At 45.6% G+C, this 23,984-nt stretch overlaps 1 protein-coding gene across 1 annotated transcript in view; it reads right to left on the bottom strand.

Annotated features, from left to right (window-relative positions):
* Window positions 1-23,984, bottom strand: part of MED12L (mediator complex subunit 12L) — a 326,097-nt gene that overhangs the window by 294,717 nt on the left and 7,396 nt on the right. The window contains exon 2 of the mRNA XM_060149610.1: window positions 1,801-1,905. Within this exon, the coding sequence (XP_060005593.1) occupies window positions 1,801-1,905 (105 nt within the window). The remainder of the gene's footprint in view (window positions 1-1,800; window positions 1,906-23,984) is intronic.

Raw genomic sequence — 23,984 nt, forward strand, 5'->3', positions numbered from 1 at the left:
AAAAAATAAATTTATTTATTTATTTTTAAATTTTTGGCTACATTGGGTCTTTGTTGCTGTGCACGGGCTTTCTCTAGTTGCAGCGAGCGGGGGCTACTGTTCATTGCGGTGCACGGCTTCTCACTGAGGTGGCTTCCCTTGTTGTGGAGGACGGGTTTTAGGCGCACGGACTTCACTAGTTGTGGCTCGCAGGCTCTAGAGCGCAAGCTCAGTAGCTGTGGCGCACGGGCTTAGTTGCTCCGTGGCATGTGGGATCATCCCAGACCAGGGATCGAACCCATGTCCCCTGCATTAGCAGGAAGGTTCTTAACCAATGCACCACCAGGGAAGTCCCTCTGACTACATACTCTTAATGAAAGTTAGTCTAAAGACAAAAAGCATGGTAGAGCAATTGTAAATTTTACATCGCAGTTTTGTTGTTGGAATGACACTGGTATAGTTTATTCTGGAACTTTTTATGTATATTATAAGATAGAGCAAATGAATAAACATGCTAATATTGCTGGGATCCAGGGTTCTCACCGTAAGAGAAAGGAGATACAATGATGGAAAAGGGAAAAGCGTGGGAAAGACCCTGTGGTACTGACTTAGAACAGATGGATGGATGGATGGGAGGGAGGGAGGGAGGGAGGGAGGGAAGAAAAAGAAGAAACCTAAATATTTTTGCCATCTCTGTCCACTGAAAGGGCCTAGAAGTTGTGACACTCAAGTAGCCATGAGCAAGCTGGGCACCCAGATCTGGGACGGGATAGGAAAAGAACAAGATGGCCCTGGACTATGTTATTGTACCTCAAGTGAGGAAGTGCCCAAAGGACTGGGTTGGGGGGTGAGGGGGTTGTCCAAAAGGCCCAAGAACCAGGTTAAAGGTGCCCCCACTGGCCAAATGTGAGACAGTGTGAGCATCAAAAAGAAAACTGAAGGTCATACAACTGATTGTAAGAGTTCAGGGGTTCAAAGTGATACTGAAAAATGGGGTGTCCTTAACAAAAGAATGTCAACCAATAAACATACGAGGAATAATAACTACGAAACCAGCATTTTGCAACCATCAGCAAAATAAATCATTCAGCAGGAATTGACAATTGATGCTAAAATCATAGCATAAAATTTTATTGGCCAGGGCTTCCCTGGTGGTGCAGTGGTTGAGAGTCCGCCTGCCGATGCAGGGGACACGGGTTCGTGCCCCGGTCCGGGAAGATCCCACATGCCGCGGAGCGGCTGGGCCCGTGAGCCATGGCCGCTGAGCCCGCGCGTCCTGAGCCTGTGCTCCGCGACGGGAGAGGCCACAACAGTGAGAGGCCCGCGTACCGCCAAAAAAAAAAAAAGAAATTTATTGGACAATAGGATGTTCATACCGTCTCAAAGTATCACCCTGTGGAGATTACCACGAGGAAAAGATGACTACTTTTGCAATGTAAAGAGATGGCAGACAGCACCTTAACTGATCAAACAGTATAAGCAATACTCAGGCAAACTAACACTGCATGTCTCCTGATGTGCACTGTAGTCTTTGCACCAAAAATATTTAACCTGAAAAAAACAAAAAAACCTCACAACAACAACAAAATGAGGGACTCTGGAGAGCGGTACTGCGCTAGATTAAAATAGGATTAGGAGACACGCCAGCCAAAAGCAGTGCGTGATCCCTGATTGGACCCTGCGGCAGGACAGCATAAAGGATATCTGGGGGAACTTTGAATATGGGTTGCGGTTTCAATAACACAAATTTATCAACATTAGCTCCCATGGGTTTCACATACGTATGCTCTTTCGGAAGTTTTGGGAAGCGATGAGCATTACCTTTGACGGGTTAATTACAATATTTCTAGCCGAGCCATGCTCGTCTCCAGTAAAGGCGGGCTGATTGTTGAAGCCTTGCTTTACATTCACAGCGGTAAGTTCATCCTGTGGGCGGAAAGGTACTGATTAGTCCGAAGGATGTCAAAGCTCCAACTGAAGCCAACATCCTGTAGCCTCAGGAATGACGAACATTGCTATGCTCTGCAGAAGAGAACTGTTCAACACTCACCAAGGAAAGAAGCAACAGAGGTTTAAAAATCAATATATACATGTGTAGAGAGAGAGAAAGCAAATGTGGCAAAATGTTAACAACCATTGCCTGTAGGTGAAAATTCTTCACTAATAAAATTGGAAAAAGGAAAAAAAAAAAAAAAAGCAACCTCCCCCCATAAACGTAAACTCATAGAATGGGCAGACTGGGATTGTTTCTAGAGAGCCCACAGCTTGACCGCCCCTGTGCACGTACCTTGCCAGCCCCTGTGCACGTCTCTATGCTATGTTCCAGAAAACTGGCTCACTCAACTTGCCCAAGACCCCACAGCGAGTTAAAGACAGGAATGAAGGGCTCCTAGGCGCAAGGCTTGTGATAACTACACACCACCACAGCCCTGCAACTGAGGGGAAGTTTAGAGCTTGCCAAGCTGTTCGTACACCTCGGCTCACTTCACCTTTAGCAATTCTGAGGCAGATGGTGGGCGCGTGTCTTCATGCCTGTTTACAGACGAGAAGAGTGAGGCTCGCTCAGCTAGTACAGTAACGGGACAAAGCCAGCACTGAAAGACCATCTTCTCACTCCTAGACTAGGAAGAGAAATTTCCATGACACTGTGCACCAGAGTACAAATGCCACAGGAAAATGTGGTCTAAAAATACACAGCCACAATTCGTACACTCCTTAAAAAAGATCTACTGGATAGATATAGGAAAACTTTCCTTACCAAGGTCACAACACATCAAAAATAGCCCAAGGCATTTAAAAAAAAAAAAAAAAAAGACCTTCCCCTGCCCAGATCATTGAGTTATAGAACTAAATCAGAGTTCCCAAAATACAGACTTGAAAGCATAAAGGGGAAAGGTGTGCGTAAATGAAGCCACCTTCTGCTCCCCTCACTTCAGGCCAAGAAGTGGTCTCAGTGACACCTGGGGTAATGGTAGCAACAGCACAAGAATATACACTTATTCTTCACAAGTAATTGCTGTAAGTGTAAAATGAAAAAAAAAAATCAACTGATCAAATCACTGCTATGGTTAGGCAGAAAGCCTTAGGCCAAAATCGTTAACGACATATAGCACCTGAAAGGTCACCTTGGCCGAGAACTGGGGTCTCCTGGAGTCATGCCATGTAACTTTACTTAATTGTGTGTGCTCTAGCTAATACCTTGGCTAGGCACAGTTCTGGTGGGCTTTCAAAAAACCCCACTACAGGAAGCTTAGCTCTATGGTAACCAAGTCTCCTCCCAGCACGGAAGGTAGCTGGAATTGTGATCTGCACAGAAGATGAGTTGCATGTATATATCAAAAGACATCTCAAACTGCTCCTGCATTTTCAAATAAATTATTTGGAAATCTAGGGCAAAACTACATAATGCATATTTTAAGTCAAAAAAGTGTCAGTCAACTGAAATAAAGCAGGCATGCTAATGAAATTTCTGCCATCTCAGAGTCTAAGGAAGAAGGGGGACACGTGGTGTCACGAGGGGAGTGGGACAAGAAAATGGAATTTTTATCTGTGCTTTAGCATCAGAGTAATACAAGAAACACTAATTGAGGAATAGCTTATGTTTTTACTAAAAATACGTCCTGGGTTAATCAAGAGGGAATGTGTGAGGCTTTCAGGACCAGTTAGTTCCATTTAGTGCTGCTTCAGTTTCTATTCTAAACTAACCCCTGCTCAGCTAGCTGCCTGTTGTGACTGACTGCTAAGCACTGGCCTGGACAGACATGCCACGCGCGCACACACACACACACGCACACACACATGCACAAATACACACACACCCGCACACACACGCACAAATACACACACAGAATCGCCAGAAGGAAAAGAACATGGGACCATGGTAACAAGTCTGTCAGCCACATCAGATTTTCCTCAAACTAGGATCCACACAGGTACGGCTGGGAGCCTTGAGTGCTGAGAACTTTCCACACTTGTATTCTCACTTTCATGAAAATGCATCCGGAATCTGAGCGCTTCTCACTACCACCGATGCCTCCCCCAGGTCAAGGCCACCATCTCCTCATGCTTGGACACTGCAACAGCTCCTAACTGGTCTCCTTGCTTCTACCTTTGCCCTCTGAAGGCCACATTCAACACAGCAGGAGCTTTGGAAAACTTGAGTGAGATCACGTCACTCCTCAAAGCCTGCGATAACTCCGTACCTCAGAATCCGAGCAGAGGCCCTATGAGGTCCTGCAAGTCCCTGAGTGATCTGGCCCCTTATATCTTTCTGACCTCATCCCTGACCACACTCCCCTTGCTCACTCTGCAGCTCCTCAAGTGTCCAGCTGGACGACCTCCAGCCTCAGGGCCTTGCATGGTCTACCCCTTCTGCCTGGATTGCTCTTCCCTGGTTTCCACATGGCCAACTCCCTGGCCACCTTAAGTCATGTCCTCGATGAGAAATCTGATGACCCTATTTGAAACTGGAACTGCTCACCCCATTCCCTTCACCCTAGCACTCCTAATCTTCCAATAATCCATAGCACTGATCACCTAAAACCCCACGTAATTTACTTATGATGTATCCTGTCTGTCTCCCCCACCAGAGGTAAGGTCTGTGAGAACAGGGGTCTTTATGTTGTTCACAGAAGCGTGCCAAGAACACAGAGCAGTGGCTGGCACAGAGCACACAATATTCAATTCACAAAATATATTCAATAAATATCTGTTGAAAGAGTAAATAAGTGAATGATAACCTGTTTCGAACAATTAACGTAAGTATATTCTGAATCACTACCCCATGACGTTGAGGTCCCTAATTCTGTGTGGATTTATGACTAGAGCCACTTAACCTCTCAGAGCAGTGGCTGTCACCCCCTCAAGCCCGAGGCACCATCCTAAAAGCAAATATTTTTAAATGCCCTTTTTCCAAGTCTGAAATGAAATTCATAGACAATAACTTACCAACATTTTTTTAAAAAATCAATGTAATGCCCTCACTCTAAAAGTTTTTTCAAAATGAAAGTAAGTTATAACAACATAGGTACTTGAAAAGGAAACCCTCAGGCATACACAACAAGACCTCTACTACCCGAAAAGTGTGGTCCATGGGCCATCAGCGCGGGCTCGTTAAAAATGCAGAATCTCATCTCAATCAGCTTAACAAATTCTCCAGGTAATTCATGGACACATTAACCTTTGAGAAGTGGGGCCCTAGGAGACATCAAGAATTAGTAAATGTTTGTTCCTATACCTAGAATCACCATAAATGCAGACTGATACAGGTGTGCTGTATTGCTATTTCAAATGATCAGAACAGCATGATGTGAATCTTCCGTAACGGTGAAAACTCTTAGTAAAATTTTCAAACCAACAAAATAAAATCTTCTCCCAATATATTAAAACGCAATCGATATATTCCTCAGAGACTCAGTGTATACTGACTGTGTATTAAAATCATGCCAAAAAAATACTTTGAGATCACATGTAAATAGATTCCCACCTGGAACAGAGAGAAAACGACTTTGAAAGTTTGGTGGCACATATGACAATCCAGTGGGACACAGGACAATTCGCCATTGAGGACATCTAGCACCCCGGCCCCGCCCACTAAATGGCAGTAGCACCTCAACTGTAGGGACAGCCGACACCTGCTCCCAGAGTGTCACCACACTCCTGCAGAAAACCAAAGTTCACTGAGAGGACTGCTTTTACCTTTTAAAGCCCTGCCTCTGAAAAGGGGAATCCAGGTTTCAGAAACGGGGAGTTTCACACAGGCTCTGCTCCTGCTGCAACACCATGACGATGGGACGTCCAGCTCCAGCCACGACAGGCCCCTACAGCTCGCAGCTGTGGCTACAGGTGGAGGCCTTGCTGACCCCAGGGTAAGGATGACTAAGTGGAAATGCACACAAGGGGGACAAGAGCCCAGGCTCTGCAATCAGACTGTCTGAATTTGAACCTCCAACTCCACTGAAGAGTGACTCAAAGCAAGCTCTGGAACTGTTCCCGGGCCTCATTTTCCTCAACTGTGAAACAGGGATAGTAAGAGTTTCTACTACTATTATCTCCATAGCCCGGTTGAGGAAATAAAAAGCAGAGAGGTTAATTAACTTACCCAAGGTCACATAGTGGTAAAGAACTCCAAAGAATCCACGTTCCTAGCCACCACGCTATATGAACGTGGCCAGCGATAATTACTACTGCTGCTGTCTGTGTCATATTTCTGGTTCAGGAAAGTGATAACCTGAAGCTTCAGTAAGCACTCAGAAATACAAAAGATCTGCTTCAGAAATCAGAAAGACCTTGGCCTTCAGTAGTGGTTCTCGAGCTTTTGCATGCATCAGAGTCCCCTGATGGGTTTGTTAAAGCACAGCTGCCACTGGGGCCCCTCCCCCAGAGCTTCCAATTCGATAGGTGGGGTGGTGCCCAAGAATCTGAATTTCTAACAACTTCCCAGATGAGTGATGCATCCAGGGACCACACTTTGAGAGCCCCTGACATAAAGATTCGGAGTTGGTGGCTTTCTAGAAAACCAGGGCATTCTCATGCCCAGCATCAGGGCTGCACTCGCCACCAGGGAGAAACTCGATGCTCCACCTTAGCTCAGGAGCAGGAAGTCCCAAGAAGAAAAGCCTGGTCAGAATTCTCTGCCACACCCCTGTCTCCACTCCAAAGGCGCACACACAAAGCTACACACACACACACACACACACACAACACACACACACAACACACACACAACGATCAAGGAAGAAAACAAGTCAGAAAGTTTCTCTTTCACTCCTTTAACTTCTCAGAGACCCACGAATAAAAGCACCGGGGCTGCAGAGCGCGCAATTAAATCAGGAAGCTCACAGAGCTGAAACGGAAGGCTGGAAGGCGCGTCTGTTGACGTTTACTCACGCAGAACTTTAGGTCAGCTTCCTAGAGAAACCAAGTGAAACGGAGGTAAAAACCAAAGCGTCACAACGAAAACATGCACCCTGACGGTTTTTCTCCTCAAGTTTCTTTAAAGAGTGAAAGTCCACAGCAAGAATCCGAACACTGAGTTAAGAGTAAGATCCAGATTCCAGAGTGTTTACTACTGTTGTTTAGACAGTGTTTCTCAAACTCCGGTAATGCACAAACAGACCCCTTTGAAAGGAAAAACATCCTCTCTGACCCCAGGATGCGTGATGAACCCAATTTGGGAAAATGAGATAGGACATGGATACTTAACGGCATTAGGCAGCGCTAAGAGATTCAGAACAAGATGTAACGTGTTATACGAACTCAGACTACAAACTTTTATGACACTTTGCTCTGAAGGCCTTTGCCAAATCTAATCAAGCAAATATGTAAGGGAGAGAGTCCAGATTTTAAAACAGCATGCCTCTAAAATCCCCAAGCCAGGGGACACAAATAGCTTCCTCTTGCACTAACCTTGAACCTCTTCAAAGATTTTTCTACATAAGAGAGGAGAACCACCAAAGTCCTTACCAGGGTCCTTACAGAAACTGAAACTTGTTTTGCTACACCTAGTCAACAATTCTCATAAAAACTAGAACCGTCAGCTGCTACTTTGCCTATTTGCAAAGCTGAGACAACTAAACCCCTCAAAACTTGGGGACACAACCAACCACTAATCACGATCTTAGCACCAAATCCTTTCCAGTAGAAGAACTCCTTTGTCGGAGGTTGAAAATTTTCCCATTGTACAATGTGGGGAATAAAGAAAACTAAAGTGCCAACCATGAACTCAGAGAGTTTTAAATGTTTTTGTTTATCATTAACAGCAGTGGGGACAAAACACTGTACACACATGTGTGAGCCCTAATACCTACCCAGCCGAGAGACAACGCTAGCTGAGAACACGCAATCTGCCTGGTGGCCGGGGGCAGCAGTGCACCAGGCCAGGCAGCATAGATTTCAACAGGTTTAAAACGGAACTGGTCCAAAAGTAACCTCAATACAGAGAAGAGAAATCTCGGCCACTTGGTCGTTGGCTTCAACTAAACTGATAAGCCTTAAAGCAATTTTAGGGAGACAGGTACCCAGAGACAAACAGAAAGAAAAGCCTAGAAACTGGCCCATGTTCATATGGAAGGCCAGCATTCACTCTGCATTTTTGTATTTTGTACCGATACAAAAGTCAGACCTTCGATATTTTGGGTGAACTCCAAATGCATCCATAAATCTCGCGCATTTACCTTGAACTTCAGAGAATGATGTTATTTTTTGGATCGCTTTCAAAGCAATCTTTTAATTGCAATAAATGTTTCATCAGGAAAGTGAAACCATTTTGATGCCAGTTTGGAAATTGCTTAAGCTCTTTCTCACTCAAAAGGGGAAAAAAGTCAGTTTAGCACAATTTTCAATGACCATCTCAAAAGCAGATAATAAATACACACACACAGGGTGCACACACACTTAACCTCCTCCAGACTTCTCATCTACCGCAAAGAACACACGCAGAGATGCCCGATTTCCTCGGTCACCTACTTGCATCTAACACACTAACTCAATGACTGTCAACAGATTGGACAGAAATGCCCACCAGGCATGACAATGTCACAGCAGTAGTTGTCTCTCTATGCACCAGTTAGGCTGTGTTAGCTAAGGTCTTACCCCAAACAAAATTTTTAAAAACAGCTTTGTAACTGTTTTCCCTAGCTTGTCCACCTCTCTCCCAGAAGAGTGTTCTCTGAGACCCCTGAGGATGTCTGCAGATCCCATTTGAGAAGTGAGGCTATGATAACACCCATCATGGATAGATTCAATAGTGGTTTTTTTGTTTTTTTGGCCTTGCCATGCAGCATGCGGGATCTTAGTTCCCTGACCAGGGATCGAAACTGCGCCCCTGCAGTGGAAGCTCAGAGTCCTAACCACTGGACTGCCAGGGAACTCCCAGAATCAATAGTCTTCAGGCAACACTTAGGGTTAGCAGATACAAATGACCCAAGAGATAAGGGAAAAATCTTTCTCGCCTCAGACCTCATCATTAACCAGTTCTATCCATACTTCTCTCAAAACATGTCTCACATCTAGTCCTTCCTCTAAAATAATACGTACAGCCATCTCTCTACCCTGCGGCCACTGTCACAGCAGGCCCACGTTGCTGCTCTTCACACACCTCCCCTCCTCCGTCCTGACCTTTCCTCAACCTAGCCTGCCCACTGGCCCCTGATGAACCTTCCTGAAACAGGTTTTCTTTTCTGCTCTACCCTATTCGAAAGCCTCAGAGGCGTTCCACCCACCCCACCCCACCCCACCCCCACCCCGCAGGACCGAAAGAGAACAGAAGCATCTAGCACGACACTCTACAGATCCTCAATAACATCTGTGGGCCTTCGCTGCACCTAACTCCAGCCTTGACTCAAAACACGATCACCGGGCTTCCCTGGTGGCGCAGTGGTTGAGAATCCGCCCGCCAATGCAGGGGACACGGGTTCGATCCCACATGCCGCAGAGCAACTAAGCCCGTGAGCCACAACTACCGAGCCTGCGCTCTAGAGCCCGCAAGCCACAACTACTGAGCCGATGTGCCTAGAGCCCGTGCTCCGCCACTGCAATGAAAAGCCCGCGCACTGCAATTTAGAATAGCCCCCCGCTCGACGCAACTAGAGAAAGCCCATGTGCAGCAACGAAGACCCAACGCAGCCAAAAATAAAAATTAATTAATTAATTAATTTTTTTAAAAAAACCACAATCACCTAGGATGGGCATTAAACCCCTCGAACAACCAATCTCCACTTCCCAGTCTCACTTCCATTCTGAGTGTCAGAATCACAGAGATCTGAGTTTGAATATAGAGCCTTACCTATCACAGGGAACAACGTAAGTGACCTCTCTGTACCTCAGCTGCTTCAACTGAAGTAAGACAAGAATAACTCACAGGGCTGAGGTTACATAAGATAAAATGTACAAAGTTTAGCACAGTGCCTGGCCCCATATTAAGTGCTCCATAAATGGTGGCTACTGGTATAAAAAAATTAGAGCTTTTTTTTTTTTTTAACTTACATTTAATCTACTTGACTATTATATTCCTTGCCACATACACTGTGTTTTCAACCTCTAAGCCTTGCCTGATGCCACTCCCATCCCCTGGAGTACAGCATGAAATCTCTTGCCTTCTTCAAACCCCAGCTCAGGGCTTCCCCTCATTTGATCAACAAATAACAAAGTATACATCACGTGTGCTAAGTACTGGGGATTCCATAGTGAGCAAACTGCAAGTGTGATAAATGCCCCAAGGAGAAGTACTACCTGCTCAGAGCACACATGATAGGGGCTTAACCTAATCTGAGAACTCAGAAAAAACTCCCTGAAGAAGTGGTCTTTGAGCCAAACTCTGAGTCTGAAATAGGAGTAAACTAAGTTAAGAGGAGGACCCTTACAATAGCAAGGTTGACATTTTGCGTGAAGTGATACAATACTAACTCTACGAAGGCCACGAAAAGTTAGAGGTGTATACTGTAACTGCTTACGCAATCGCTAATAAAAATAAAATGTAAAGAGGTAAACTAAAATGTCAATAGGTAAGTTTCAATTATTTTTAACATAGTTTAATAATCCAGAAGTAAAATGGTAAATAAATCGAACCACATCAGTAATTGGGTTAAGATTCCAACTAAAAGACAGGGATTGCTAGAATGGATAAGGAAGCAAAACCCAGCTACATGCTGTACTTTAAATATATTAAGACAGATAAGGTGACAGAAAACTGATGGAAAGAGATATATACCATACAAATGATGAACTTAAGAGGGCTGGAGTGGCTATATTAATACTGGACAAAGTCAACTTCAAAAGAAAGAGCATTATCAAAGATAAAGAGGGGCACACCATAATGATGAAAGGGTCAACTCGTCGGGAAGACGTAACAATCACGGGCACTGTGTGCCCAACAAGAGACAGGAAGAGCGTGTGTAAGGTCTGTAGGTCTGGGAAAATGAAAGAAAGAATGCTGTCATGGCAGGAGCAAAGGGACGCAGGTGTGAGGTGAGACTGGGCAGTGGGTGGGGATAGAATACACAGGGTCTTGTGGACCAAGTAAAGGACTTCTATCTTTACAAGAGTAAAGGGTTTTACCCACACACCTATGGTCAGTTAATCTTCGACAAAGGAGGCAAGAATATACAATGGGGAAAAGACAGTCTCTTCAGCAAGTGGTGCTGGGAAAGTTTAACAGTCACATGTAAAAATCAATGAAGTGAGAACACACCCTCACACCATACACAAAAATAAACTCAAAATGGCTTAAATGCTTAAACATAAGACATGACACCACAAAACTCCTAGAAGAGAGCATAGGCAAAACATTCACCAACATAAATCGTACCAATGTTTTCTTAGGTCAGTCTCCCAAGACAATAGAAATAAGAACAAAAATAAACAAATGGGACCTAATCAAACTTACAAGCTTTTGCACAGCAAAGGAAACCATAAACAAAACAAAAAGAGAGCCTATAGAATGGAAGAAGATATTTGCAAACCATGAGACAGACAAGGGCTTAATTTCCAAAATATACAAACAGCTCATACAACTCAATAACAAAAAAACAAACAACCCAATCAAAAAATGGGCAGAAGACCTAAATAGACATTTCTCCAAAGAAGACATACAGATGGACAATAGGCACATGAAAAGATGCTCGTCATCACTAATTACTAGAGAAATGCAAATCAAAACTACAATGAGGTACCACCTCACACCAGGCAGAATGGCCATCATTAAAATGTCTACAAATGACAAATGTAGGGTGTGGAGGGTATGGAGAAAAGGGAACCCTCCTACACTGTTGGTGGGAATGTAAATTGGTGCAGCCACTATGGAGAACACTATGGAGGTTCCTTAAAAAACTAAAAATGGAGTTGCCGTATGATCCAGCAATCCCACTCCTGGGCATATACACAGACAAAACTATAATTTAAAAAGATACATGCAACTAACACAACATTGTTAATCAACTATGCTCCAATATAAAATAAAAACTAAAAGATAAATTAATTTTTAAAAAAGATACATGCACCCCTACGTTCATAGCACCACTATTCACAATAGCCAAGACAGAAGCAACTTAAATGTCCAATGACAGATGAATAAAGATGTTGTACATATATACAACGGAATATTACTCAGCCATACAAAAGAATGAAATAATGCCATTTGCAGCAACATGGATGAACCTAGAGATTATCATACTAAGTGAAGTAAGTCAGAAAGAGAAAGACAAATACCATAGGACATCACTTATATGTGGAATCTAAAATATGACACAAATGAACTTATCTACAAAACAGACCCACAGACACAGAGAACAGTTGCTAAGCGGGAGGAAGGCCGGGGAAGGGATGGATTGGGAGGTTAGGATTAGCAGATGCAAATTATTATATGTAGATTGGATAAAAAACAAGGTGCTACTGTCTAGCACAGAGAACTGTATTGAATATCCTTTGATAAACCATAATGGAAAGGAATATGAAAAAGAATGTATAGATAGATATGTATAAGTGAATCACTTTGCCGTACAGCAGAAATTAACACAACATTGTAAATCAACTATAATTAAATTTTTTAAAGAAAAGAGTAAAGGGTTTTATGCAGTGGGGTGACATCATCCCAACTGAATAGGTCCACAGTGGAGACAACTGATTGGAGCCGGTCAGACCAAACAGGAGGCCTGGGGGCAAGGGGATTGGGACGGGTTAGAGGCTCTCTTAAGAGCCGAGACGTGAGAAGACGGTAGCTAGGACCAAGACAGAGGCAGAAAGAAGGGGAAGCATGGAGGGATATTTACGGGGCTACTCAACAGGGCTTTTGGTAACATGTTGGATGGAATGACAAAGAGTGAGGTTATCAAGGATGTCCCCGGATTTCTGGGATGGCAAGAGCTCTTAAAACAGCGTATAGCAGTGTTAGGGGAATTTTTGGAGGGAAGAGGAACAGATCACAAGTTCAGTTTTAAATGTTAACTTTGAGGGCTTCCCTGGTGGCGCAGTGGTTGAGAGTCCGCCTGCCGATAAAGGGGACACGGGTTCGTGCCCCGGTCCGGGAAGATCCCACATGCCGCGGAGCGGCTGGGCCCGTGAGCCATGGCCGCCGAGCCAGCGCGTCCGGAGCCTGTGCTCCGCAACGGGAGAGGCCACAACGGTGAGAGGCCCGCGTACCGCAAAAATAATAAATAAATAAATAAATGTTAACTTTGAGGTAGCTGGCAAAACAAGATGCTTCTTACAGACATTTAGAAGTCTAGAGTGCCCAGAAGGTAAGGTCCAGTACCAGACCAACCAGGGACATGCGGAGGAGGGTCTAGAGACAAGCCCTGCAGGCACTGAATTGTGTACCCCGAAAAGATGGGTCAAAGTCCCAACCCCTATACCTGCGACCTTATTTGGAAATAGGGTCCGTACAGCAATCATCAAGTTAAGATCATGCTGAAATCGGGTGGGTCCTAATCCAACAGCACATGGCTGGTGTCCTTATCAAAGAAGACACGGAAGGAAGACGGAGGCAGAGGCTGGAATTATGCTGCCACAAACGAAGGAAAGCCTGGGGCTCCCAGAAGCTGGACGAGGAAAGGAAGGATCCTCCTCTAGAGGTGTGGCCCTGCCTCCGGAGCTGTGGGAGAATTTCCATTGTTTTAAGCCACCCAATTTATGGTATTTTGTTTAGGCAGCCCTAGGAAAGTAAAAAAAAAATCCATGGAGGAGAGGAAGAGGGGAAGCTCTGCCCTATCCCTCAAAGCAAGACTACCCTCTAAACCAGGGTCCAGGCCATGTGGCAGCAACAAGGGTCTACAACGCAGAGTCTAGGCTGAGAGAAGCAGCAGCGCTTGGCTCTGTAGAAGGGGACACCCCGGCGCCCTGCATCACAACAACAGGCACTGATTTCTGCTTGGATCTCTTCTAATTGACAGGTCACTTAGCAGCTGTTTGAGAACTTTAGGAAAAAAAAAGGCGGGGTAGTGGGCTGTTTCCCCAACACAGCCAAAATGCTTGTAAGAAAAGGCACTGCCACCAGCCTCCTGAAGAGAGAGCCAAGGGAAGGGGCCAGACTGACTCAGGGGAGGCAGGACTCCCCTAAAAGGCCACCTAGCATTTCCCCTACCCCCACCAACATCTCTAACATCAGGGCCACATTTGCATCGAGGCCACATCTGAAACTCAGGTCTTTACACATCCACCCTTGTCTACACGGCTATTAATATTCACCCCCATCCAAACCACACCTGCAGGCCATCAATCACTAACGGTGGGGACTCAGACGAACCCCAAAGGATATGAGCTCAACACAAAACAGCAAGTCCTATCTTGCACACCTGTACCGAGCAGCAGGCAAAAGAGAAGAAAAGAAGATCATGGTTATAGTAATACTACTCTACTCTCTGGCCTTTACGCAGCATACTCACGCCCGTCTTCCTAAAAGCCAAATGGCTCTGGCAGGATGGGCGCCCGTTTACAGGCTGAGAAACTGAGGCTGAAGGTGGGGGGACGGGGCAGTGAAATGGTTAAGCGGCCGCGTGAGAATCAAGCCTCCAAGAGGCCCAATGTGCTCTCCAAGAAGTTGAGATCTTGGAGGAGATCAGTATGATTCCAATCAACCTCAACTAGAATCCTGGCTCCCTCCTTTCCTGTGAAATGGAGATCCACCTACCTTCCGTTGTAAAGAATAAGAGGAAATCGTATGTGAGGCACTCAGCGCTTTAAAAACGGGCTCATGGGAGTTCCCTTGTGGTCCAGTGGTCAGGACTCTGCACTTTCACTGCCAAGGGCCCGTGTTCAATCCCTGGTCGGGGCACTGAGATCCCACAAGCCACCCGCCGCGGCCAAAAAAAAAAAAATGCTCATCACAGTCATTATAACTGTGATTTTTCACCAGGCAGCACATCCAGGCCCACACCACGCACCACACGTCCGGGGATTCAGCCACTCTCCAAAAAGCGAATGGGAATGTCCACCGAGTAGGATGTGCTGAACACACGAGACTCTGGGGCCCGACTCCCCAGGAGAACCTCCCTCATCCTTAACCGTGAGACAGGCAGGCCCTCCCCCTCCACTGAAAGTGGGAGAGACTTTGATTCAAATTACCTCCAAATACACTTAGCATTTATTCCACTCCTATCTAAATAATTGTAGCCTATTAATTCATATTCAAATCACCTTCAAATGCATGTCACCCTCTGATATCAAACACCTGGATGTGGCTCTCAGGAAAATTGTAGGAAAACTGCCAGAGAAAACTACTTGAACTTTTAGATTTGCAGACGCATAAAGCAGGAAAGGGGACTTAAGGTGTCCAGAGTTGATTCTGCCCAGAACTGTATTTAAGGCAGCCTCAGGAGACAATTTTCTCTTTGGATCCCCCATTGCTCAGGTAAGTCACCGTCGCACACAACTCATGCATTGCAGTCACATCTTAATGTAAGCTCTTCCTGTAAATCATATTTTTCACTTAGTGCTGAATCTGCCTCCCACTGGGCTAAGTGATCTGAGGGCAGAAAAAACAAACTCAAGCCATGGTTTCTGTCCTCTGAAGTTAACTGTCCGGTGGACTGACTCACTGTGCCCCTTACCTGGGTCCTCCTGTTCACTTCTACCCTACGCCTAACTGCATCCCTCATGCCACGTGCCTGTAGGAAGGCGTGTTGTGCGATTTCCACCAAATGAACTGCAAATTCACAAAGAGGAAAACTTCTTGGGTGATAGGGATGGAACGGGCGCCGGAAAAATCTAGTAAAACTGCAGAACACCCTTCTTCCTGCCTGGGAGGGAGAACAGAGATTGGGAATGTCTTTTTTTTGCTGCTGGTGGTGGTGACGTTGTTCATTTGTTTACCCGGAAACAGAGAGGCTAAACCTACAGTTTTGAACCAAGAAAGCAAATGTCCGTGAGTCCACCTCCGAAAATGTAGTCCTAAAGTCAACCTCTGTTAACACCTCTCAGCCTCCACCCTTTTTATTTTCGGGAGGCTTGCTCATTCCCACCTCTTCCGTGGAGCTTAGCCAACCTTCCAAGCAGTCTGGCGGTTCACCGCCACCAAAGCCGCCCGTGGAGGGCTGAATAACAGGTATTGAAGGTGAGGTTTAAAGCCTGGGACAATAAACCAAAAGCCCTCTGAGTCATCAGACCTTCAACTAAACGTTTCGTGCCGCAGGGTGAGTGAGGTGAGTGGGGAGGGGTGGGAGGGGAGGGGAGTCCGAATATTCATTCCAATCTAGCCATCAGGTAATTCTAGATACCTGCCATATCTCTAAAGACTGAGCACAAAAAGGTGTCACTCTGAGATGCTCAAGCAACAGGACCTACTACCACCCCAGGTGAACGGTGTCCAGGAACTCGAAGCATTTTCCGCACTCCCCTCGCCTTCATTTCCTTTGACCAATTCGTCACCGACCGCCAGTTCCTCTTCTCCAGTCCTATTTAAAGCCCAGATCTGTCGGGCTCTTTTTACTTCATGCTTTGGTTACTACAGCTGCCTCCCTCGCAGCCTCCCCGACTCCACTCTCTCCCCATCCGGATTTATTAGGCATGAGCTAGTGAGATAAATCTGACAGCGGGACCTCGTGAACTCGTCACCACCATCCCGCAACCGCAACCCGCCAGGACTCCAGGACTCCAAGCCCCATCTGCAGAGACACTGCCTTTTCCCCTCCATGCCTCGCTCATCCTACCTTCAGCTCTTTCTTAGGAAAGAAAGGGTACAACCTGCCCCGGCTCACTCGGGTCCTGCCCCTCACACTTACATCCTCTAGGGAGACCTCCACATACTCCAACCCTCTCTTTCCTGAACTCACGCAGCATTTTTAGCCGCACTATACAGAGAGCAGAATGGTTACAGCACGGGCTCAGGAGTCCAATTCCAACTCCATCACTATGCAGCTAAAGGACCTTGGGCAAGTGAAGTGACCCCTGTGGCCGCTCTCCTCAGTTTGTCTGTAAAAAGGAGGTAAGAGTACCCACCTGAGAGGTGTTTGTGAGGCTGATATAAAACCAAACATGTAAAGCACTCAGAATAACCAACACAATCGACGCTGTCTATCGTGATGGAACGCGGCACTTTATACCCCATACTGAATGTATACGCTATTCCTCAATTTTAAAATAAACAAAAACCAACGCGTTAGTCATTTTTAAAACCGTTTTATGTGCGTCAGTGAGCCAGATGTTAATTTCTAGAGCTGTGCTACTCAGTGTGGTCTGAAACTGCTACCGGCCCTCAAGAATAATATGCAAAAATTGAGAGTGAGTGCTTGGAAACTTTCATAGCAACTTGACATTGCCACTACATTCAAGCAGCATTTCATTTTTCTAGTAATTCATTTTTATCATACATTTATATCAGTCTGCAACAGATTGAAAATTAATTTTAAAGAAACTTGTCCTTCACCATAGATATTTTGAGAAGCGCTGTTCTAGAGGGGACAGAAGCAGACTTCTATTTCTTTCCTACACACCCACATCGCTGAGTGCTGTAGGAGGCACATATCAAGTACTAAGTAAATGGAAGTATAACTTCACAAACATTTTCGATTACTTAATAATGACTTAAAAGCAGATCTCATGTGAGTAGTCGAAATGTAAATAGTGTCTCCAGTTCACGATCATTTTTTTCCCAAGGAGTTGACATTTAGTCTAAAATTGACCAAAGAGTGAAAACAGCTCTGACCCCAAAAATACTTTCCATACTGTCTACTAGCAGCACTGTGTAGAGCTTTAAAAAAAGAAAGAAAAAAAAAAAGAAAGAAAGAAAAAACTCTAAGCAATGTCAATATTAACCTTCCTCACAGAACTCAGGAGAAATATAAATTATTTCGCACTGCCTTGGACATACCTTTGATAGAGCCTCTCTCTATACCTTTACGTAAACCAGCATCTTAGCAAAAAATTCCAATGACGCTTCAGACAAAATACATTTTCCTTAGTTCTTCCCTGCTGCCAATGCCTTAAAATGGTCCTAATCTCAACAACCTCATTAGATCAATCCATGAATGAAATGGCTGGAAAAGGAAAGCAGCAAATTCCACCAAATTTGAGTTGACAACAAGGCGGCATTTGCGTAGCTGAGCTGTGGCACATTGGATGTGGGTTGAAGGCTGAGTTAATTCTTGCCGAGGAAAATCTTTGCACGTTCAAACTAACTCTGGAAATGCTTGCAGAAAATGAAAGGTAAACAGGGAGTCCTGTATACGTCCTGCATCCCATCCTTTCTCAGAGGCAGCAATGCGTAACACTACATATAAGGTGTCACTCCCAGTAGGACCTCAGTCCCCTGGTCCCTGGACCAGGTCAGCCTTGCTCCAGCGGACAGCCCTCTCTCTCCAGCAGATTTAATCTCTTCCTCTCTCTAACTGTCCCCAAAATCTATAGATATGTTCAAGTTGAGGATGCAATACGCTCTTGCTTTACTGAACTACTTGCAATCCTCCAAAGATTGTGTCCCATTTCCCATCTCGGTGCCTTTGCTCATACCCTCTGCCCAGAAGACCTTGTCATCTGAAAAACATCCACATTTCTGAAGACTTCTCTCATCCTCAAGAGAGATGACCCCTCCCTCATTGGTTTCCGCCACCGCACTGAATGACCTCAGGGCTCTGCACACAGGACCGTCATCTCTCCACGCAAAGCTCCTCAACGGTAGAAACCATGTCTTACATTTCCTGGCATCACGGTGCCCTGTACAGGGCTTCTGAGAACAATTTGCTAATAATGACTGCCCCGTTACCAGGTCCAGTCAACAAATATTTCTTTAACCCCTACGGTACCCCAGACCTCCTCCATGCCGCTGGTCATCAGTGGCGGGGGAGAAAGGACATCGCCCTTGCTTCATGAAACCTACACTGGTTGGAGGACAGAGCACAGAAGAAAAACACGAACTGTGCTGAGGAGCAAATCATCACACTGCAGTGACAAAGAGAAGGCAACCAGGCGGCAGGAAGCACACGTGCAAAGGCCCTGAAGGGGGAACTGCCAAACTAAGAGGAGGCCAAGGAGACGCCAGCTCTCCCCTTGGACCAGTGCTCACCCCCACACCCGGCTCCCTAACAACTCCCCTCCTCGGAGGTCCTGCTGCCAAGTGTCTAGAGTCTGCCTCCTCCTCCCTCTCTCTGCACATGCTCAACAGGTAATCGCAGCCATGACTTCAACCAGCCATGCACAAATGACACCCAAATCCAGATCTGTTCTACTGCTCTACAGTTCAACCTGGATTCCCCAGAGGCATCTCAAATTGGAAATATTTTTTTAAGAAATGAACTCATTCTCTCCACTCCCCTCCCCTACCTTCCCACCCTTGGGGAAAAAAAAAAAGTTAACAAGTTCTTTCTTTCCCTATGGCATGTTAGTTGAGGGGTACTATCAATCATCTACCTACCCAGCTGTGTAAGCCAGTGCTCTCCATTTCAAAGACCTCTGAGGTTCCCAAGAACTTTCCAGCTACATATCCGTGAGACCAAATTTTCTTCATATCCTTCAATCGAAACAACATACTCTAATAGACTAAATGGAGAACTAGATATGAGAATCCAGACACTAAAGAGATTAGATTTGCAGAAATGTAAAACAATGCCACTCTTTCCACAATTTTTTTTTGATTTGGAAAAATAGTTCTTGTTCGTAAAATACATGTGAAACATGAAATTGGTTTATTATTTTTTTTAATGAATTAATACATATTTCTAAAATTTCTCAGGTCTAATTTCTAATATGGTAAATATTGAGATATAACTTACATGAAAGCTCTATGGCATCCTAAATAAGGTTTATTATAAAGGGGTCCTAAGATCAGAGAGTTTGGGAACCACTGGCCTAAGCTAAAAATGTTGGTACAGCCTTGTACTCGTTCGTCCCTCTCACCAAACACATCCATTTTGCCAGTTCTGCCGCCCCAATAACGTTTCTCCTAAATTCTCTCCTACTCTTTCTTCCCAAGCCCAGGAGGCCAAAAGGACCCACAAGAGACATCCCAATCAAATCCTGGAACCTGTGAGAGTGTTACTTATTCGGAAAAAGGGTCTTTATATATATACTACTATGTATTAATAGAAAGTAAATAACTAATGAGAACCTACTGTATATGTATAGCACAGGGAACTCTACTCAATGCTCTGTGGTGACCTAAATGGGAAGGAAATCCAAAAGAGGGGATATGGGTATACGTATAGCTGATTCACTTTGCTGTACAGCAGAAACTAACACAACATTGTAAAGGAACTATACTCCAAAAAAAATTAATTAAAAAAAAGAAAAAGGAAAAAGTGTCTTTGCAGATGTAATTAAGTTAAAGATCTTGAGATGAGATCATCCTGTGTTATCCAAGTGGGCCCTAAATCCAATAACAAGTGTCCTTATCAGGCACACCCAGAGAACAGACACACAGAGAAGGCCATGTGAAGACGGAAGTGGAAGTGAGACAGATGTGGTCACAAAGAGGCCAAGGGATGCCTGGAGCCACCAGAGGCTGGGTGCAGAAAGGAAACGCTCTCCCCTAGAGCTCCAGAGGAGTGTAAGCCCATCAACGCTCCCTTCAGACAGCCGGCCTCCAGAGCTGCGAGAGAATAAATTTCCATTGTTCCAGGGCACCTGATTTGTGGTACCTTGTTATGGCAGCCACGAAAACCTGATCCACCACCCCCACCCCCGAGGCCTGGAACGTCAGTGACCACCTAGCTCGTCAGTCTTTCTGCCTCAGTGTGACCCTCAGAAGCACCATCCCTTCAAACTGAGACCCTTCGTCATCTGAAATCTCACTCCCCTAACACCCCTGAACGGCCACCTCGTGGCCTCCACACAGCACACGAAGGACCCCATAACTTGACCTTTCCTTCCCACTCTGACCCGGGTGCCCCTTGCACGCCCCATACCACACCTCAGGCTCACAGCACAGCCCACGTTCCTCCTGGCCTGTGACCCTTCACACCACACCCTCAGCCCCCGCCACTGCTACGCACCCTCCAAGTCTAAGGCTCAAAATCTCCTCCTCTACCAGGTCCTGTCAAAAAGCGGGTCACTGGGCTTCCCTGGTGGCGCAGTGGTTGAGAGTCCGCTTGCCGATGCAGGGGACACGGGTTCGTGCCCTGGTCCGGGAAGATCCCACATGCCGCGGAGCGGCTGGGCCCGTGAGCCATGGCCGCTGGGCCTGTGCGTCCGGAGCCTGTGCTCCGCAACGGGAGAGGCCACAACAGTGAGAGGCCCGCGTACCGCAAAAAAAAAAAAAAAAAGCGGGTCACTGCCGCTTGTCTCCACAGCACTTCGTACATTCCCCTCGAATAACATGTGAAACACTGTATCCCGTATTTACAGGTCTGTCACTCCCTCCAGACCAGGGTTTCTCAACCTGGGAACTACTGACGTTTGAGTCCAGATAAGCCTTTGTTGTGAGGACTGTCTGAAGTACTGGAGAGTGTTAGCGACGTCCCCTGACTTCTGCCTACCAGATGCCAGTAGCAGTTAACACACGTGTGCATGCACGCACACACATGCACGCGCACACACACAGGCACCCATAACTGGAACAACCCAAAATGTCTTCAAACGCTGCCAGTGTCCATAGGGGGCCACCCCAGATGAAAACCGCTGCTCTGTATTGAAACCTTTGGGGGCCCAGGACCATACCCAATGCTCTCAGCATTTGTTTACACTTTCATTCGTAAGACATTTTGAGTCTGAGGTTTGGTCCAGGCACTGTGCTCAAAGCCAGAGACAGAGGAGGAAATACAAGTCTTAGGCCCTGTCCTCATGAAGCCACGGCTGGCAAAATGCCTACAAGGTGCTCAATAATAGTGACTGGATGACAGAATCCGTTTGGCATGCACACATATAGTCATGCTTCCTTCAGAACATGGCAAATAAAACCCAGGGGCTAAAATTTTTCTCCTCATGCCCGAGCATTTCATAACTAAGGGGGATCCCTTTGTATACAGAATGCCATGGATAAGTGTCACTCCCTGGAAGTGGGCAACTGGTACAGCTTGTGTGTTTGTATCTCCAAGAGAGCTACCCATAAATAAAGGAGAATCTGAACCAAGAAAATGAAAACTGGACCGGCTCAATCCCCAACACAGTCCACAAAGGCCAGCGCCAGAGCTATCCGCACCAGAGGCCATGGACAGGGCTGAGAACCTCCCACCAAAAAACAGGACGACAAGAGCGCCTGAGCTGAGGAGACACCACCCAAGGTTCTGGCAGGCTCCGAGAAGATCAAGTAAATGGCTAGCTGAACAGTCCCCAGCTCTCACAGAGGCACTGGGTACCCTAAAGTGCAGAGTAGTTCTCATTGCCAGGGCAACACAAGGGTGTTTACCAGAAGTGGAGGCCGTGTACAGAGGGGAGGCCAAGTAAAGCCGCAAGAACAAATCAGGGCACACGAGTGCCTGGCCAAGATCTGCCTTCATGAGTCACTTTAACCTCTCTGGGACTCAACTTCCACTTGTACTGAATGAGGAAAGTGAGAGCGACCTATCTCTAAGCTCCCTTCTAGCTCTAAGCACATCTGGTTCCCCCCCAGAATGATACAGACCCACAGACTCTCCCTCTCCAAACAAAACCCAATAGGGATCTCCCTCCCTTCCCACCAAAACTCTTTCTGCCAGAAATGGAAACAAATGAAGGAGCCGTTTCCACATCCCCTCAGCTTCTGAGAGGCGCTCTGCAGAATTAAGCACCGAACAGACAAGGTGCAGGTGATCTTTGTCTCTTGCTGTACTTAGGAAGCCGGACAGTAGGAGAGTTCTGGGAATGTATATTCTCTGGGAGAAGAGGCTCATGCTGTGACGGTTTGAGGGGGACAAAATAGAAATGGGAAGTACCATGACAACCTTCGAATGCTTTCAGACACAAGAAATTGACAACTGGCCCACCAATGGTTTAAACCATGTGGACACCTCTTGTTTACTTAACAGGAAGTCCAGGGAGAGGTGGTCAAGGTCAGTTCAGTAGCTTAACAATTTCATAAAGCCACTGAACCACCTCCACTCTTCATCCATAGGCTCACTGCCTCATGGTAACAAGACAGGTGCCCTAGCTCCAACCATCATATCCTCTTATTAATTTTCCAAAGATAGGAAGCCAAGGAGCTATCAGGGCATTAAGAGAAGGCACTCTCTCCCTTGCCTGTACTTTTTTCAGCAAGGAAAAATATTCTTCTCCAAAAAGTCACACAGCAGATTTCTATTAAATCTCTTTAGCCAGAACTCAGTTATATGCTCACCCCAAGCTGCAAGAGAGGCTAAGAAAGTGGGCATCTGGCTTTAATTTTTTTTTTTTTTTTTTGTGGGAAGCAGGTAGGGGAAACAGGGATAAGAATGATGGTAAAGTAGCCAACAAGGCATCTGGCACATACAACCATACCCAGCACTGTGTGGGGAAATGCTTAACAACCAGCTTTCAAAAGAACTAAAACAAAACAAAAACCCCTAATGCGTAGCTTTTGCCAATTTCCTTGGTGTAAATACTCCCTTGATGCCAAATTTCAAGTCACCAGCATGATATTAACCAGCTCACAAAATTCCTGAAATTTTAATAATCAGCTGGTACCACTGAATTGATACCTCAACATTTGGTAAAAATTAAGTTTACAATACTCCTTCCACATTCAAAACACTCTAGATGACTAGGTATTATTCTCTCCAGCTCATAGGTGAGGAAAATGACACAGCACCCCAAAATACACAGCTTAAGTGGCAGGGTTGGAATGTTGACCTAACAGCCCTAACCCAGCCTCATCATAGCTTTGACACGTCACAAGTGCCTATACCTACACCCTCAAGATCCCTCTGCCTAAACCTCAGCTAAAGGGGCTCTAACTTGGTTTGGAACCAACAACAAAGATGCACTCCAGTAAACCCAATCAAAGTTACCTAATAATTATTAAGTTACTTCCTCCAATGACACTAGTAGTGCACATTTATTGTTAACAGTGGAGAATACAGATTAGTACAAAAAAGAAAATAAAAATCACCCCTACACCCATCCTTAAAAGAGAGCAATTGTCTACGTGTGGGTGATAATCCTTCCAGATTACGTAGACATATATTTTTAAAGTA

This window comes from Lagenorhynchus albirostris, chromosome 5 (assembly GCF_949774975.1).
Source record: "Lagenorhynchus albirostris chromosome 5, mLagAlb1.1, whole genome shotgun sequence".
Lineage (NCBI taxonomy): Eukaryota > Metazoa > Chordata > Mammalia > Artiodactyla > Delphinidae > Lagenorhynchus > Lagenorhynchus albirostris.